Source organism: Saccopteryx bilineata, chromosome 3, assembly GCF_036850765.1.
Source record: "Saccopteryx bilineata isolate mSacBil1 chromosome 3, mSacBil1_pri_phased_curated, whole genome shotgun sequence".
NCBI lineage: Eukaryota > Metazoa > Chordata > Mammalia > Chiroptera > Emballonuridae > Saccopteryx > Saccopteryx bilineata.
The window spans coordinates 155,474,068-155,492,582 of NC_089492.1; the positions used below are offsets into that span (position 1 = coordinate 155,474,068).

The 18,515-nt window shown below is 46.8% G+C and overlaps 1 protein-coding gene and 1 long non-coding RNA gene across 2 annotated transcripts; one reads left to right on the forward strand and one right to left on the reverse strand.

Moving 5' to 3' along the window:
- The first annotated feature begins 2,150 nt into the window (after window positions 1–2,150).
- On the forward strand, window positions 2,151–10,468 carry LOC136328882 (uncharacterized). Its single transcript, XR_010730104.1, has 3 exons — window positions 2,151–2,393; window positions 9,343–9,496; window positions 10,327–10,468. It is a non-coding gene; the product is annotated as an uncharacterized lncRNA (long non-coding RNA).
- A 5,570-nt stretch (window positions 10,469–16,038) lies between these two features.
- Window positions 16,039–17,292, reverse strand: GPR45 (G protein-coupled receptor 45). Its single transcript, XM_066264862.1, has one exon. It carries the CDS (start codon window positions 17,163–17,165, stop codon window positions 16,044–16,046), a length of 1,122 nt encoding a protein of 373 aa, XP_066120959.1. The 5' UTR covers window positions 17,166–17,292; the 3' UTR covers window positions 16,039–16,043.
- Between the last annotated feature and the right edge of the window lie 1,223 nt (window positions 17,293–18,515).

The window sequence follows — 18,515 nt, forward strand, 5'->3', positions numbered from 1 at the left end:
AAGCTACGCCCCACATAGGCAGAGCATCGCCCCCTGGTGGGTGTGCCAGGTGGATCCCGGTTGGGCACATGCGGGAGTCTGTCTGACTGCTTCCCCATTTCCAACTTCGGAAAAATAAAAAATAAAAAAACCCACACTATACATACGGGCAATTGATATTTGACAAAAGAGGTAAGAGCATACAATGGAATAAAGATGGCCTTTTTAACAAATGGTGTTGGGAAAATTGGACAGGAACTGGCAAGAAAATGAAACTAGACCACCAACTTACACCACACAGAAAAATAAACTCAAAATGGATAAAAGATTTAAATGTAAGTCATGAACAAATGGAACTACTGTATATCAAGCTAAAAACCTTTTGCACAGCTAAAGACAATATGAACAAAATAAAAAGACAAACCACACAATGGGAGAACATATTTGACAATAAGTCTGATAAGGGGTTAATAGCCAATATTTATGAAGAACTTGTAAAACTCAACATCAGGAAAGTAAACAACCCAATCAAAAAATGGGCAAAAGAACTGAACAAACACTTTTCCAAGGAGGACATACAGATGGCCAATAGGCATATGAAAAAATGTTCAATATCACTAATCATTAGAGAAATGCAAATTAAAACCACAATGAGATACCACCTCACACCAGTCAGAATGGCGCTCATTAACAAAGCAACACAGAATAAGTGCTGGCGAGGATGTGGAGAAAAGGGAACCCTCTTGCACTGCTGGTGGGAATGTATACTGGTGCAGCCACTGTGGAAAACAGTATGGAGATTCCTCAAAAAATTAAAAATGGAAATGCCTTTTGACCCAGCCATCCCACTTTTAGGAATATATCCTAAGAATACCACATCACTGATTCAAAAGAAGAAGTGCACCCCCATGTTTATGGCAGCATTGTTCACAATAGCCAAGATCTGGAAACAGCCCAAGTGTCTATCAGTGAACGAGTGGATTAAAAAGTAGTGATACATATACACAATGGAATACTATGGGGCCATGAAAAAGAAGGAAATCTTACCTTTTGCAACAACATGGATGGAATTGCAGAATACTATGCTATGTGAAATAAGCCAGGCAGAGAAATAAAAAATATCAATTACCTCACTCATATGAGGAATTTAATGAACAGTGTGAACTGAGGAATGGAATAGAGGTAGAGGTGGGATCAAAGGGACCAGAGGGGAAAGGGGAGGAGAGGATGGGATCAGAGAAGGGAAAGAGATTAGTGAAATTATATATATATATATATAACACAGTGTTATGGAGAGCAGGACAGCAAATCCTGAAGGAAAGGGGGGAGGGTGTTGGAGAGGTCAAAGGGGGCAACAAGGGGAACATGGGGGTTGGGAGGAGGGAGATATATTCCGTGGGACACTTGAATCTATGTAAGCACAATAAACTAAAATCAGTAAAAAAAAAAAAAAAAGAATTTAGACAGTATGGACAAGAGGCCCTTTTACCTTCAAAATAGCTGGAGGGTGGAACATGGTGTAAAAGCTTATTAATCCTGCTCAGAGATCTGTGCTAAAATTAATGAAGCCTCCTTTTTCTTAGGTGTGCAGCTGGTTAAGGGAGACAGACTAATTTATAATTCAGTCTTCGATCTGGGGGTTAAAATAGTCCAACGAGACATGTGGCAGGAAAGGATTAGAGTAGCACTGCTCAAAGAGCCAAGTGTGAGAAGTAAAATGTTATCAAGGTATGGGGAAACCTGGGTCTCTGAGCTCCAACACACCCAACTGGTACTGAGCCAGTTACATCCTCTAACTTGTAGTGTCATCCATAGACTGGAGGTAGAGCTGAGTGGTCTCTGAGGATCCTGTAGGAGGATCAGGGAAAAGTGCAGATGAGCCAGCCTCTGATACCAAATGCTGCCCTCACAGGCTCTTGGGTCTCCGGGCAGCGTCCAGCTCAGGAACCCTCAACAGCACCCCACGGGTATGTCTGAGCACTGCCAGTGTCTCAATTCCAGGGTCTCTTGTGTCACAATTATTAGGAACGCGCCTCTCTGTGGCCGACACCCGTTGGTTTTGGAGCTGCTGTCTGCAGCTGCAAGAGGAGCTGTTCCACATGAGCCCTTTTCAATAGCTGGTTTTCAGATGCCTCTTTCCTCCGGTTAGAAGAATCCTTTTGCCTTTCCTCATGTGCTCTGACTTGCACAGTCCTTCACCATTATGGGTATCTTTCAGAGAGAATGTTTTCCATTTGTGTCACTTGAAATACCACTTTTTCCCTTTCAGGTTCCAGGAGTGTAACTAAGCTGGGGAAGCAGATTCCCAACGTGAGCTGTGGCCACAGAGCTGCTGCATCTTTGCAGCCCATCTGCCTAATGCATCCAGCCTCTGGCTCATTGCCCACATGTTCATGATCTCCCTGGAGCAACAGGTATGCACGGCAGAACTAGCTCGTCACTTCACTTCACCCACCCTCTTCTCCCACCTCCGCAGTCAGTGCATCTCATACAGTAAAACCCCCAACCCTATTTCTAAATTGCTTTTCACTACATTGCTGACTTACAGACAACTGTGACTTCAGCTCATAAATAAATATAATTGAAGTGCTAAACTTTTGCTTTCTTGAGAATTAGGGTCCAAAGGATCATTTCCCTGGATGTGGTTTACATGCTAATGGCATTTGATTTTGTTGAGTCCTGTTAATTTACAGGAATGTATTCACTTTATAAGAGTAACCATAGGAAGTAGTTCAATTTTCTGTCCCCACAAAAGTTACGATACTACTAATCTAGCTATATTTAAATACATTTTCTATGTATGTTAGTCTGCTTGCCATTCTCATGAACTTTTTTTTTTTTTAATTTTTAATTTTTTTTTATAGGGACAGAGAGAGAGTCAGATAGAGGGATAGACAGACAGGAATGGAGAGAGATGAGAAGCATCAATCATCAGTTTTTCGTTGCGACACCATAGTTCATTGATTGCTTTCTCATATGTGCCATGACTGCGGGCCTTCAGCAGACTGAGTAACCCCTTGCTCGAGCCAGTGACCTTGGGTCCAAGCTAGTGAGCTTTTTGCTCAAACCAGATGAGCCCGCGCTCAAGCTGGCGACCTTGGGGTCTCGAACCTGGGTCCTTCCGCATCCCAGTCTGACGCTCTATCCACTGCGCCACCGCCTGGTCAGGCTCTCATGAACTTTTTAAGTTGTGGTAAAATAAACATAACGTAAGTGTACCATTTTAGCCATTTTTCAGTGTTCAGTTCAGTGTTGTTAAGCATATTCACATGGCTGTGTGACCACCGCCTCCATCCTCCTCCAGGACTTCCTCTTCCCACACGGAAGCTCTGTCCCCATCAAACAGTAGCTCCCCAGTCCTCCACCTCCAGCTCCTAGCAAGCACCACTCTCCTTTCTGTCTCTGGATTTCATGCTGAGGGAGCTCAGATGACTGGAATCACACAGTATTTGTCCTTTTGTGACTTGCTTATTTCGCTTAGCAAAATGTCCTCAAAAATCATCCATGTTGTAGCATGGCTCAGAGTTTCCGTCCTTTTAAAGACTGAATAATATTTTATTTCATGGTTTTAAAATAGTGTCTATTTACCCAAAGTGTGTACATATGGACTATTGGCTTCTGTGTTTTATGTAAAAAAGAGTATTGTATTTTATTATATTCTTATCAACATGTAAAATATAACCGTCTATCAGCCATCTAGGAGTCATCCATTTAATTGTCCTAATCCCTCTCACTGAGCTGGCACAACGACACACAAAACTCACAAATGGTCTGGTGCAGGCCCTGGAAAGTAGGTTCAAAATCAACACCAGGTCTTTGTCAGCAGGAGAGCCACAGGGGTTCCCCATCGCCTACAGAGCCAAGAAAGCCACTGGAGAAACGATGTGGCTGGCACGTGTGCCGGGCAGGCCGGCCCGGCCGTTCTTCCCACAGGCTTCCCAGAGGAGACATGCACGTTTCCTGTCCTTCCAGCCTCTCTTTACACAAGCCCCTGGGACATCATTCAGGAAGGCCAGGACTTATGCCCAGCCCAGACCCCTACTCATGCTCATGGCCCTGCCTAGAGGTGGCACAATTATCATGGCTTCCCTTCAGCCTTCAAGGAGGCACCACATTCAGGGTGCTGACAGCCTGCCGAGGCCTAGTGCCAGGTAGGAAGGGGGTGTTCTCTTCACTTTCCTGGGAGAGCAAGAGAGTGACTCAGCCAGTGGTGTCTAGACCGCATGTGTGTGCATCTGGGTCTGGGGTGCTGAGGGTTGGGCTTGCCACTTCTTCCAAACGTGTGGATAGGGGAAATGGCACTGCAGAAAGCTGGGCCCAGCCTGTTTTCTCGGTCAGGCTCCTTCCACTGCAGTGAGAGTCCTGGCGCTATGGGTTTCTGAAGTGTTTCTGCACTGCCTTGCAGACCTGTGTCCTGGGCAGTCCACAGCAAGGGTTGTCCATCCCAGGTAGAAGGCTGGATGCCCTGACACCAAATTCATGAGCACCCTGCACCCTCTCACCATCGCTGCTCTTTTTTTTTTTTCCTGAAGCTGGAAACGGGGAGAGACAGTCAGACAGACTCCCGCATGCGCCCGACTGGGATCCACCCGGCATGCCCACCAGAGGCGACGCTCTGCCCACCAGGGGGCGATGCTCTGCCCCTCCGGGGCATTGCTCTGCCGCAACCAGAGCCACTCTAGTGCCTGGGGCAGAGACCAAGGAGCCATCCCCAGCGCCTGGGCCATCTTTGCTCCAATGAAGCCTTGGCTGCGGGAGGGGAAGAGAGAGACAGAGAGGGAGGAGGGGGGGGGTGGAGAAGCAGATGGGCGCTTCTCCTATGTGCCCTGGCCGGGAATCGAACCCGAGTCCCCCACACTCAGGCCGACGCTCTACCGCTGAGCCAACCCACCAGGGCCTACCATCGCTGCTCTTGGGACTGCATTTCACACCACTGAACCTTGGAAAGGGGCCCGGGTGGACCCAGGTGCTTGCTGGTGTAAGTTTCAGATAATTTGTATTGATACAAATACCAGAAAATGAGTGGCTCCCCAGTAGCTGACTGAAAAGGTCAGCCATTCCCCATCTACATGGCCGGGAAGACAGAAGCTCTCTCCGTAGGAACCATCTGGAGCTGTCCTCAGTGGGAAGAGGTCATGTCCCCTCCTGGTCACAGACTTAGGACCTCATTCCAAGTTCACCATCATGTTTATGCAACTGCAAAACAAAACTGACATTGCCATAGCGGGAGGCAGCACAGGGGCTGAAGACTCACGATTCAAAGGGCTGTACTTACTGCTAAGGGCACAATGTCCCTTTCAACTCATGTTCTCATTTATCCACATATTCATTCATTCATTCATTCATTCATTCATTCACCCATTGCACAAGCATACATTGGGAGACTGCTGTGTGCCAAGCATTGTGCTAAATCTACAGATAAAATGGTAAAAAAAGGTGCTGGCTGGTTGGCTTAGTGCAGTGGTCGGCAAACCACGGCTCGCGAGCCACATGAGAGAGACACACAGTTTAGCATCAGCTAAAATCCCAGCCCTGGACGAGGAGGCCTCAGGAGAGCCCACACATATGCATCTCTGTTGCTGCTGTTGGCCTAAACCCACTACTGCCGAAGAACCCGGCAGCAACCTCCTGTTGATATTTGGCTCTGTTGACTAATGAGTTTGCAGACCACTGAGTGGATAGAGCATCGGTATGGCGTGTGGACGTCCCATCCCTAGTCAGGACACACATGAGAAGCGACCATCTGCTTCTCTTCCCCTCCCTCTCCCCTTTCTCTCTTTTCTCCTCTCACAGGGAGTGGCTTGATTGATTTGAACACCAGCTCTGGGAGCTGAGGACAACTCAGTTGATTCAAGCAGTGGCCCCAGATGGCCCAGGAGGGAGTTTGCTGGGTGGATACCAATTGGGGTGCATGGGGGAGTCTGTCTCTCTCTCTCTCTTCTCCTCTCACTTAAAAAAAATGATGAAAAAGGCACATGTGGTCCTGGCTCCATTGGGACTCACCATGAAGATAGTTATAATACAGTGGGATGTGTGCAAAGTGTAGGCAGTGCAGGTAGACCAGAAGCACAGAGGAGGAGTCTCAGGGAAAGTGCTCCAAACAGAGGCAATAGAGGGGCCAAGCCTGGAGGGGAGTGGGATAATGGAACAGAGAGAAAGATAGTCAGTTTGACTGCAGGCCAAAGAGTAGCAGAGAGGGTGAGGCTCTCCTTGGTTCTCAGCAGAAGAGTAACACAAGTGTTTTTCTGCAGAAAAACCACCAGTTCCACCATCCCAGGGGCAACTGCTGCCAACATTTCTGTCTAATATTTTGCCCATTTATCTTAGTCTTTACATAGTTATTAACAACAGGGGAAAGAACCCTACCACCACCACCAAAAAGGCAGAATACAAAATGTTTTAGCCAGTTGTGAAATAACCTTTGTTTTAAAATATAGTGTATTAAAAGAAAATTTGAGGCATGGTAAGGCCAACAGATCAGCAGACAATTGTCATTGAAAAGGTAGTGTTTTTACTCACAGATCCCAGAGATCCTCAGGGAGGAGATAACACATGCCTGGGGGCGGGGGGTGTGCCTGGGGAAGTATCAGGGTCACTCTGGAGGCAGAGGAAGAGGAACTGAGGGCCAGAGCCTTCACTGTGATTTCCAGGGAAGGAAAGAGTGAGACAGGTAAACAGGCTTAGGACCGGCTCGCTGGAATGATTTTAGTGGGCTCTGGGACATAGGTTCTGTCCCTGGTTGTCTAGTAGGGTAGCCTGGGGTGATTAGGGCAGGTGGACAGTGGCCTGAAGTGTAAGAAGTGTACTGATAGGTGCTTTGTTTACTGTCTCTAGGAATTAGCTGGCCCTAGGCATGGCGGTCCCTCCAGAGTCAACAAGACCCCAGATGTCTTTTATTTTTACAGAAAATAAAAGTCGTGGTCAATACATCTTTTTGATTAAGCCACAGGGGCAGCCACAGTTGTGTTCTACTCTGCTTTCCCTGACTGAGAGTTAAACATAAAAAATGTAATATACTTCTGAAGCAACATAAGAAAGGTTGTCTCAGAGTAAGTACCATAAGGTGAGAAATGGAAAATAGAGTAGTCTATAAACCCTTCCTAGGCCCAGACTGGCAGCTGGGACTTCTGCTGTGTTCAAAGGGTTTCTTAAATTTAGTTGATTCAAGTTTGCTTACAGTTGCCAGAAATAATCCTTTCAGCCTAAATTGGTTTCTGGAGACATATAAAATACCTTTAATAGTTGTTTGTTTTATACTTTTCTATATATAACTAGTGACTATATGTTAATTGACCTTACCCTACTCAAAACTGCAAAGCTTTTGAATAATATCTCCTCAGTCACCAGGATGTGTGTTTACTCTTACTGATGCCTTCATGCCTCATTCATAAGCCAACTGTGGCTGGAAAGAACCTTGGCCCAGCCTTTTGGCAGAGGCCCCATTGGTGGCTAATGGGAAATGTTTCATGACCTACCTTAAGAATTTCTGTTTTCAGTAATTCTCAAGCACAGCTGGTTAAGGAATTAAAACAAAAATTTATTATGGCCCTGGCTGGTTGGCTCAGCGGTAGAGCGTCGACCTGGCGTGCGGGGGACCCAGGTTCGATTCCCGGCCAGGGCACATAGGAGAAGCGCCCATTTGCTTCTCCACCCCCCCCCCCTTCCTCTCTGTCTCTCTCTTCCCCTCCTGCAGCCAAGGCTCCATTGGAGCAAAGATGGCCCAGGCGCTGGGGATGGCTCCTTGGCCTCTGCCCCAGGCGCTAGAGTGGCTCTGGTCGCGGCAGAGCAACGCCCCGGAGGGGCAGAGCATCGCCCATGGTGGGCGTGCCGGGTGGATCCCGGTCGGGCGCATGCGGGAGTCTGTCTGACTGTCTCTCCCCGTTTCCAGCTTCAGAAAAATACAAAAAAAAAAAAAATTATTATGGCGTTAGAAGCCCTCATTCCACCGTTCAATGTTTATTTTAGGAAAATAATGTCCAGCCAGAAAGATTTATGTCAAGGATGCTTTTAATTATGTCAATTGCAACATTTTAAAGATAGTAAAAAATAGAAAACAAAAACAAAGAAACAGAGTCCTTAAGTAACTTACCTTGGAGCACATCCATGCAATGGAGAACTTTCAGCCATTAGAAATGACTTCAAAACATGAACAAACAAACAAAAAACATTAAAAATAAGCTATAAAGTTGTGGTATAGTATGATCTAAGTTTTGCAAAGGAAAGGATATATTTTGTATGTGACTTAATAAAACACTAGAAAAATCTTTAGTTTTCTGTGCTTTTGAGTAAAAAAAAATCACACACACCTTCAATAAACACATTTGTTGTTTTCATTTCTTCAAGGAGCAAATTACCTCTATAATGAAAAAATCACTTAATGGAGATTATTTGTAAAACTTTTCTTAATCCCCTGACCCTGTCTCCAATGTCCCCTTCCCTCTGACTTCCCAGGGAGCTACAACAGCCCTGCGCAGGCTCTCCCTGTTGCTTCTATCCTACGCCCTTCCTTTATCTCATTGCTTTAATAGACACTCTTAAAATCACCTGGACTCGTGTTGTGAAATGTTTCTTACACGACATCAGGAAACCACACATTACCAGTGGACCCAAAGCAGATCTGGCCCAGACCCAGTCCCTGTCCCAGAACATCGTCATGTCTCATTAAGACCTTAACCATACCGGCTTATTGTATTGTTTAAGAAGGAAGAGCAGGGGACAGCAGAGAAGGGGACCACAGGATGAAGAGGATCTGTAGATAGAAGAGTGTTGGCAGGTTCACACAAAGGTACAACAGAGGTTTAGACTCTGTGAGATGAAAACCTATGAAGCATCATTCCCATGGATGGTGCAGAAAGCCGCCAAGAGGGCTCTCTGAGGGCTGGTGAGACCACCATCCACCACCTGTGCTGGTCTTAAGTGGACGCATGTTAGCAGTTACTGGGCTCCAGTCCAAGGGGCAGCACTTTCTGAGTAACCTGGGCTGACTGCTTCCCAAGAGGCCCAGCAAACCCTAGAGAGAATGGGAGCCTTGGGGAGAAAGGGTCTCCTGTTGTCCATGTTTCTCCTACACCTCTGGTCATGTTTTGAAAACAAATTAAGCTTTCCATTTTTCTTGTGTGCATTTAAAAAAATTATTCAGTCATTTGTGTCTTTTATGGTAAGGTTAGTGACCTTCTTTCCATGGTTTAATAGTCTACATGACACACCAAATACTGCAACGAGGGAATATAACAGCAACATTTCAATGAGGGGGAAATGAGAAATAGAGTCCTCAGCAGGACACTTAATATGGAGCAGCATCCTGTCTTTTAAAAAGTGCTTCCAAAAATGAACTTGGCTATTTTTTTTTTCTTGACTGGACAGGTTTGCAAAGGGGCAGAGGAGAGGGAACATGCAGAACCTCTCAAGGACCTTGTTCTTATCACCCCGGCCTTTGGGAACCTTTCAGAACTTAAACCCAAACATCTTGGAAGCCTGAATCATATCAGTCTGTGCCACTGGACTCTAACTGCAGAAGGTGAGTTCTGGGCACATCTAAGTGTTTCTCATATAGATAAGTTCTTTGTGTTCCCATCATACTAATTAGGAAAAACCGATTTGTGCAGCAGCCGGTCCTCTTTTCCTCCCCAAGGCAATCTCTCTCCTGTTCCTGGAACACCATGGCCCTTCTTCAGGATGAAGGGCAATGGTGAAGGAGGGAAACTGAAACCGTCTGTTAAAGGAGCCTTGGATGCATGCCCCACATTACCCACACACATCATGCTGTTGTGTTCAAACATCCTTTTCTGCTTATAGAGCCCAGGTGCTGACCTTCCAACTAGGATGGGAAGCCCTCTCCTTGGCAGGGCCTGACCTGAGCCCATAGCACACTCAGGGGGGGTCTTCCTTGTCATTGGCAAGCAGTCTCCACCTTTCAATGGGCAAAGCTTTGAAAGTATACTTTTCCTTTAACATAATCAAGTCCTTAGGCAAAAGTTGGTCTCAATCACTGTTGATTTTGTTTTAAATAGTAATTTTTTTCTTATTTGGCAAAATTCATCGCTTTGTGGACGCAAAATTTCAAATAGTTTAGTTTTTATGTCTCTCATCTTTTGTGTCTAAAAGGTCATACATGGTGACTTACCTCTTTGGCACAGGCATAAATGCTTGCAGGTTCTGTAGCTGGACACCAGCCCTACACGTTGGAGGCCAGAGGTGGAGAGGCAGCCATCTTGAGTTGATGTGACAGAGATGTGTTTATGACACAATGACAAAAGGCTCGCTGAATGAAATTTGTACTTAGGAACTTAAGAATTTGCATGCGTGCTAGAATCTCTTGTTTTTCACATTTGTGTGATGTCTTGGCAGCGACTCCTAGGAATCTACCAGATCCTTCTCTCCTTCCATGCTGAAGAAGCCATGACTGGGCATGCAGCTGCCTGACTACAAGCTACAACTCCCACCTGGCTTTGAAGTTGTGCGGCCATGTGACTCAGCTTGACCAGGGGAGTCCAGGCAAGTGGGGGGGGGGTGTCTTATCTCCTCCTGAGCTGAGAACCCGCCTACGTGCCTTGGACTTTAATGAGAAGCAAACAAGGTTATTTTTGAAAGCCACTTTAGAGTTAGGTGTCTGTTCTAACAGCCTCATCCTTTTACCTGACTCCACACTCCTTTCTCTTCCCACCTCCCGACATTCTCAATGATATTACTCCGGGGTGTGCAGACCTCAGAATCACTCTCAGAGCAGCCAGATGTGCACCTTAGGTTGTCTTTTCCAGCGTGCAAATGGGCTTGCACACCCTCCCCCATCCATCCCACTCTTCTAGCAGTCCTGTGAGGCCAACTCACAACCCAGGGAGAGTTTTGACTGCTGCAGTTCAGGCCATTGAGAAGTTTGCTCTTTGAAGTTAAAGTCACGTTCCTGGCTTTAGTGGGTGCTGTGTTCTTATCAGCTAAACCCCAAAACTTCAGGACCACATGAGGATGAAGAAAGGGATTGAATAGTCAATTTATGAAACAAATGCTACCCTTACCCATGATGGACAAAGATTGGCCATAAAGCAAGTTGGCAGTACAACTGTAACAATTATTACCACCATATATGCGGCCTCTACCATGGCCCAGGCATTGGACCTGGTCCTTTACATGCATTACTTCATTTATTCCTCACTGTGCCATCTGGGCAGGAATGCTTATACCACTGAGGCCATGAGAAACTGGAGCACAAAGTCATTTGTCCAGAACCACACAGAATCAAGGCCGTCCTGGGTCTGGGGAGCATGCCCCCTCAGCCCCACCACCGGTGCGTTTCCGAAAGAGCAGACAGCTGGGTGCTGGGCACTCAGAGACTTCAGAGGCTCTGGTGTCAGGGCTGCCAACTGCATGAACAAGGAGGCAGAACAACATTGTGAATACTTAACTAGCAGGGTTTTAATCCCCAAAATGGTATATGCTGTAAATCACATTAGGGAAAAGCACACCAGGACTCAAAATAGCAAAGTTGGAATTGATCTAGATCAGTGGTTTAAAAGTATAAACAGTTTATCACAGTGATGGAATTCAAATAATTTAACAACCAGTTCTCTGCCTTAATGACTGTTTTAAGTATAAAAAAAGATATACCAAAAGGTAGTTTATTTCATGCACTTAATATTTAAATAAGAACAATAAAAGAGGTATGCAAAACTAGATAAGAGTTTTCAAATATTAATGAAAAAATGTTAGATAATACCTGTCAAAAAACAATAAAACTGTTATTTAAAATATTTTCATGCCTGACCAGGCGGTGGCGCAGTGGATAGAGTGTTGGACTGGATGCAGAGGGCCCAGGTTCAAGACCCGAAGGTCACTAGCTTGAGCACGGGCTCATCTGGTTTGAGAAAAAGCTCACCAGCTTCAACCCAAGGTCGCAAGCTTGAGCAAGGGGTTACTTGTCTGCTGAAGGCTCGTGGTCAAGGCACATATGAGAAAGCAATCAATGAACAACTAAGGTGTTGCAACACACAACGAAAAACTAATGATTGATGCTTTTCATTTCTCTGTTCCTGTCTGTCCCTGTCTATCCCTCTCTCTGACTCTCTCTCTGTCTCTGTAAAAAAAAAACAAAAAAACATATTTTCATTATTGCTTCTTGATTGGCATCCTCATTTGCAATTTGTTTCATCTATGGATGGAATGAACATTACTATGGGTGCTTAGAATATGCTTGTTGCACAGATGAACATTAAAAAAGAGTAAGGAGCCTGACCAGGTGGTGGCGCAGTGGATAGAGCGTCGGACTGGGATGCGGAAGGACCCAGGTTCGAGACCCCGAGGTCCCCAGCTTGAGCGCGGGCTAATCTGGCTTGAGAAAAGAGCTCACCAGCTTGGACCCAAGGTCGCTGGCTTCAGCAGGGGGTTATTCGGTCTGCTGAAGGCCCACGGTCAAGGCACATGTGAGAAAGCAATCAATGAACAACTAAGAAGTCGCAACGCGCAACGAGAAACTGATGATTGATGCTTCTCATCTCTCTCCGTTCCTATCTGTCTGTCCCTGTCTATCTCTGCCTCTGTAAAAAAAAAAAAAAAAAAGGAGTATCAGCCGGCGTGTGGAAGTCCCGAGTTCAATTCCCAGCCAGGACACACAGAAGAAGCACTCATCTGCTTCTCCACCCCTCCCCCTTTCCTTCCTCTCTCTCTCTCTTCCCCTTCCACAGCCAAAGGCTCCATTGTAGCAAAGTTGGCCCGGGCACTGAGGATGGCACCATGGTCTCCACCTCAGGCACTAGAATGGCTCTGGCTGCAACGGAGCAACGCCCCAGGTGGGCAGAGCATTGCCCCTGGTGGGCATGCCGGGTGGATCCCGGTTGGGCACATGTGGGAGTCTGTCTGCCTCCCAGATTCTCACTTTGAAAAATACCAAAAAAAAACGGGGGGGGTAAGAAATTTTAATTTGTGATTTTCACATTGAGTGGCTGCCCAGGCACCCACCTTAGAGAGAACCCTAATTACAAGTGCCACTTTAATAACCGATTTGCCAACCTCAACAAATATTAGGTATTGGTTCTGCTGAACCGGGGTGAACCAGCTGAACCCTGTCACCAGTCTGTCAGGGTGGTTAACTCTTTCACAGACCGGTGTGAACTTTCTGGCAGCCAAGCTCTGGTCTGCAGACCAGCGGTGAAAACCACCGATCTAGATTTCTGTCTCTTGCCTTGACTGTCAGGACGTCCTAGAGAACCTTGGCTTTTATTTCACCCCAGCAGAAAGGATCGAGGTTCAATATGAAAAGTAGTGGATTTTCAGGGGTAGTCAGAGAATTAGGATGATGCCTCTGAGACTCCTCTGTGCCTCGTTTTCTGAGGTTTCTAAGGAACCTGAGATCCTGCTTCCTAGATAGCTATGACCATGGTTGCCTCCCAAGGCCCCATAAAACAATTCAAGTGCCTGGAGTTTGGGTAACTCCAGGACTAAAGAAGATATAAAAAACAAAAAAACCAAGAAGCAGTGGTTGCCCTTCAAGCCTCACGGTAGGAGACCAGAACTCCGTATTCATGCTGTAGCTTAGGAAAGGAGTTTGTTAAAGATTCAGTAAAGCCAGAGAGAACTCTGAAGGTGACACTAAGAGTCAGAGGGAAGGCTCACAGACTGGAGTTATTTAGCAGGTCCATGGTTTAAAAAAATGTGGGTGTCCCAGCACTGACTCCATTGCTTAAACAATCTCCTGGTTGTCATCTTACTGTGAATGTCCTTTAGTTATTCCAGCTTTGTTAGTAACTGACAGGTGCTATATTTCTGAAGTTGTGTCTTAAGAAATGTTGTACTTCAATTTTTTGGTTTATTATGCGTGGTCTTGGCACTAATATTGACAAGAGTATATAGTCTTATACACAGAAAGAGTAATAATACTTTATTTTAAATATATACAAAATTATTACTTTAAAACATATTGTCCAACATACATCATATAACACTGATTGATGTAAATTTTGGTACTGTCCTTCATTCAGTTTTGTGATTTCTCTTCTACCCAAGGCTCAGGAGGAACATTTTCTTAAATGTCCACCAGAAGGGAGGCCCACCAGCCTGGTCCCCTTGGTGGTCTGGCTGTGCTCTTGGACTCCATGAAGGCAGTATACCTCTGCCTTATGGAGGGAAAGGAACTCTGACCTTGTCGGGGACACTTGGGACACAGAATTAACGGCGCCCATCTCATCAATCACACACCAGTTGCCCATCTTCTTTTGCTTTGCATTTGGGTACAAAAGGAGGGTAAATTAGGGAGGAAAGGTATTAGTTATTTTCTCAACAAATCTTCCTCTGGGCTCCAGTGACATATATTATGTTCTCTGTTCTTCCTGCTTCTGTCACCAGTCGCGGGAAGTGAGTAGAGGAACAGGGAGCTGGCCCCTTCATACAACCTTGGAAAAGAAACAAGAGGAGAAACAAGAAGGGGCATCTGTGTTTTTAGGCTGAATTTGAGTTATGATTATCTTGAGATAAGCTGGACACCTCCTTTGGGGTACAGCCCTACCTTATATCTCACTGGTTTCCCACAGTGCCTTGCATCTATACAGTAGGCACTTGATAAAGGTTCATTGTATGGGAAAATAAATGAATTCAGAGGATGTGGTGACTATGAGTAGACAACATACAGACTATTTCAGTATTTCTAGAACCAGGGTGTTTGAAAGATGAAAGTGACTTTGGAGATGTCTAGACTTGCTTCCTCACTTGGCAAACAGGGAAAGGAGGCCCAGAGAAGTTAGGTGAGTGAACAGTCACAGAGCTAGTTCTCACCAGAGTTAGACTTGGAATCAGATTTCCTGAATTTCTCCTTAAATTTCCTACTGTCTTCATATCTGAAACGTTAAAAAGTGTTCATGAACTTGGTGATGTGTCTTAAACCCAGGAAAGCTGATGCCTGTCAGAAGCTGGGTGGCTCTTGGAGTACTGGCCGAAGGTACAGCACAAGCAGAAAAGTCCCCTCGGGTAGCTCACTCCCAGGACCCCAGTCTTGCTTGGGTGGGAGAACCCAGACCCGGGGTGGGTGGTCCAGAGAACCCACCAGAATGAGGTAGGAGAAGCGGAGGTCCGTGCCCGCAGGTCGGGTGTCTGGTGCACTCCTGCTGGCAGCTCCGGTGACATCGATGGGGCAGCTCTCAGGCTACACCTCGTGCCGGGAGGAACACATGTAAACAAAGCCCACTGACCACGTTGGAGGTGGAAAGCAAGTTGCTTCAAACACTTGCTGAAAAGATGACTTAGGAGAGAAAAGGACTGGTTTGTTTTTTTCTGTGCACCAGGGAGGAATGAAATAAAAATGGGGTGGCATGGGGAACAGCGAGGGCAGTAGAACGGCGCCGGGACAGTCGTGGCACACGCGGAGGGTGCTGGGCCTCCACGCGCAGGCATGGGCCCTGTGCAGATAGGAGGTTAGGAGGGTGCATACACAGCGCTGGGTGTGTTTCTCATCACAGCCAAGCTACCCCCAAACCGTCCCTGGGCCAGAACCACTGAGGCTTCCCATGTGTCCCACAGGGGCCTGAGAAGCCTGAGGGCTCACTCTCCTCCCGGGGACTCTGGGTTACAGAGAAGGTGATCTGGCGTCAGAAATGCGCACCCAGTCAACTTGACGAACTCGGCTTCGCATACACCACAGACAAAAGTGCGCTGTAAAATGCTAACCAGGGATAGCAGCTACTTGGGTTACTCATCTCAGAATATGGCACCCCGGGGTTTCTCTTTAGCAGGTGTGAAGGGAATTCTTGAGACAGAGCCTTCCTCCTGTCCCCCACTCACTCAACCTCACTGCTTGCTCCTCTCCTCTTCCCTAACTTCTGCCCACTTCCTGCACGTCCCTGCCCATTTCCCAGCGTCTTAAGCACTTAACTGATGAACTATAGCCTCCATCAGACCAAGACACAGAAATAATTCATCTTGCAAACTTGGGAGCGGTAGGTCATCTGGTCACAAATGAGTACCTTTGTGCTTTAAATGGCCGTCACAAAATGCCACTATGATTCAAATGCTAGGAAGCAGAGCAGAAGGACACACGTGTCCTGGCCCTGAGTCCCTGGTGCCTCCTCCACTCCACCTGCCTCTCCCTAGACGGCAGACTGGTTTTCATTGCACGTGTAGACGGTGCTTGGCTGGATTCTTCTTTGGATCCGCTCAGGCATTCTGGGGAGGATTTGGAAGGTCTGGGGCAGCAACTCGATGCAGGCCTCGCGGAACTTTTTGATTCTCCAGCAGTAGACGATGGGGTTAAAGACAGACTTGATGTAGCTGAGCCACAGGATGCAGGAGCTGGTGGTATAGAAGGAGGGGCTGCAGTAGAACCTCCTGTTGAACACGGACAGGAGGCTGTAGATAGAGTGTGGCAGCCAGCACAGTGAGAAGCCCACAAAGAGGATGAGGATGGTGGTGAAGGCCTTGGTTTTAAAACTCAAGTCCAAGTTGACCTGCTGCTGCCGCTGGAGCTGTCTCAGGCCAGCTCTGGTGAGCTGTCTCAGATCCAGGCTGTCAGACTGGTTGTGGACCCGGATGGTGTTCTTCCAGACCGTGTGCAGGATGCACAGGTAGGAGTACAGCATGATGCTGAAGGGCACAAAAAACACAGCCACCACCAACATCACCACGTAAGCACGGCCGGCTGGGAACTCCGTGTAGCCCAGCACGCACTGTGGGGCCCGTGTTGGCACCTCCACAATGGTCCAGCCAGCCAGTGAGGGAGCAGAGACGCAGAAGGACAGTGCCCAGGACACAGCGATGATGACCTTGGCCCTCCGCGGATTCAGCTTGTCCTGGCGTTGGACAATAATGAGAAAGCGGTCCACACTGATGATGAGCAGTATGGCCACACCCTCCAGAACAAAAAACCAGTAGAGTGTGGCTGACAGCCTGCAAAAGTAATCTCCAAAGTGCCAGTGGACGGTGATCAGGGTGACAGCAGTGAAGGGCATGCAGCACAAGGACAACATGATGTCGGAGAAGGCCAGCGTGGCCAGCAGCAGGTTGATGGCAGAGCGCATGGCTGGCCTCTGATACACGATGATGCAGACAACAGAATTGCCCAGGAACCCAACGGCAATCATCAGCATCATGATTATTGCCAAGCACACCCGGAGAGGCGCAGCTGGTGTGGTCGTCCTGGAGTCCCACATGTTGCTTCTGTTCAGCAGCAGGTATTCAAAAGTCTCACTGAATGTGTGGTTACAGGACATCATGGAGAAAAGCTTGAAGTCCAAACAGAAACGCCTGGAAGGGCTTTCCTCAGCACCCTAGTGACTGCTGTTTCCTGTCTGCTGGCTGCATCTGCCTGGATGTCTTGGATCTCTAGGGCACTGGAATGGTCCAGAGAAATATCTTTCCTTGGGAGCATTAGCCAGAATTTGTAGTTCATCAGTCACGTCCACACCATCTTTGAGACAACTGATCATGTTCAGAACTTCCTGGTCAGACACTTCCTGTAGCCTGGAGCAAAGAAGAGCAGGGAAGAGAAGGGAGTTAGGCTTTGAAGCATGTGTTGTGTAGAGCAGCATTTAAAGTTTGTTTGCAGATATTCTAAACACTAGAGTGGAGAGAAAAAGTTACTCATTTAGTTGTCATTTGGGACAAGGCTTGCTATTCACAAATGCTACAAGTCTTGGCAAGTAACCCAGGGAAACCTAATCAGACCTACTTTGGAGAGGATTAGGAAGTGAATACTTTGTAACCAACATTTACATAATAAGCATATACAATATTTAATAACTTGAATTATAAGCAATCTGACAGAAAAAAGTTTTGAACAAGCCAACTTCCTTTAGAATGCTAGCTCTGCTCTGGCTGGTTGGCTCAGTGGTAGAGCATTGGCCCCACGTGTGGATGTCCTGGGTTGAATTCCCAGTCAGGGAAAACAGGAGAAGTAACCATCAGCTTCTCCACCTGCCCCCGCTCCTCTTTCTCTGTCGCTCTGTCCCCCTTTTCACAGCCAACGCTTGATTACAGCGAGTTGGCCCCGGACACTAAGCATGGCCCCGTGGCCTCCACCTCAGGTGCTAAATATAGCTCTGTTGCTGAGCAATGGAGCAACTCCCCATAGAGGGCTTGCTGGATGGATCCCAGTCTGGGTGCATGTGGGAGTCTGTCTCTCTGCCTACCCTACTCTCAATTAAAAAAAAAAAAAAAGAAGGAATGCCAGCTCCATGTGGTCAGGGAGCTCATCTGTGTCCTTCTCTGCTGTTTCTCCAGCACCTACAATAGGGCCTGACACATAGGGGATGCCTAACAGGTATTTGTTGAGTAGATGAATCCATGGGAGTTTATGCTGCTACTATCATATTTATTCAGCTTTATTTTGGGATTGATGGAGAGTCACATGCAGGTGTAAGACATGATTGGGTATGATCCTGCATGCTCTTTATTCAGTTTTCCTTAGTGGCAGCATCTTGGGTAACTAGTGCTGCCATGGTATTACTTTTAGAAATGCTGTTGGAAAGAAGGAAACTCTCCCCCAAAATAAGTTATCTTAAAAGATGATAATAATTTTGGCCCTGGCCGGTTGGCTCAGTGGTAGAGCATCGGCCTGGCGTGCA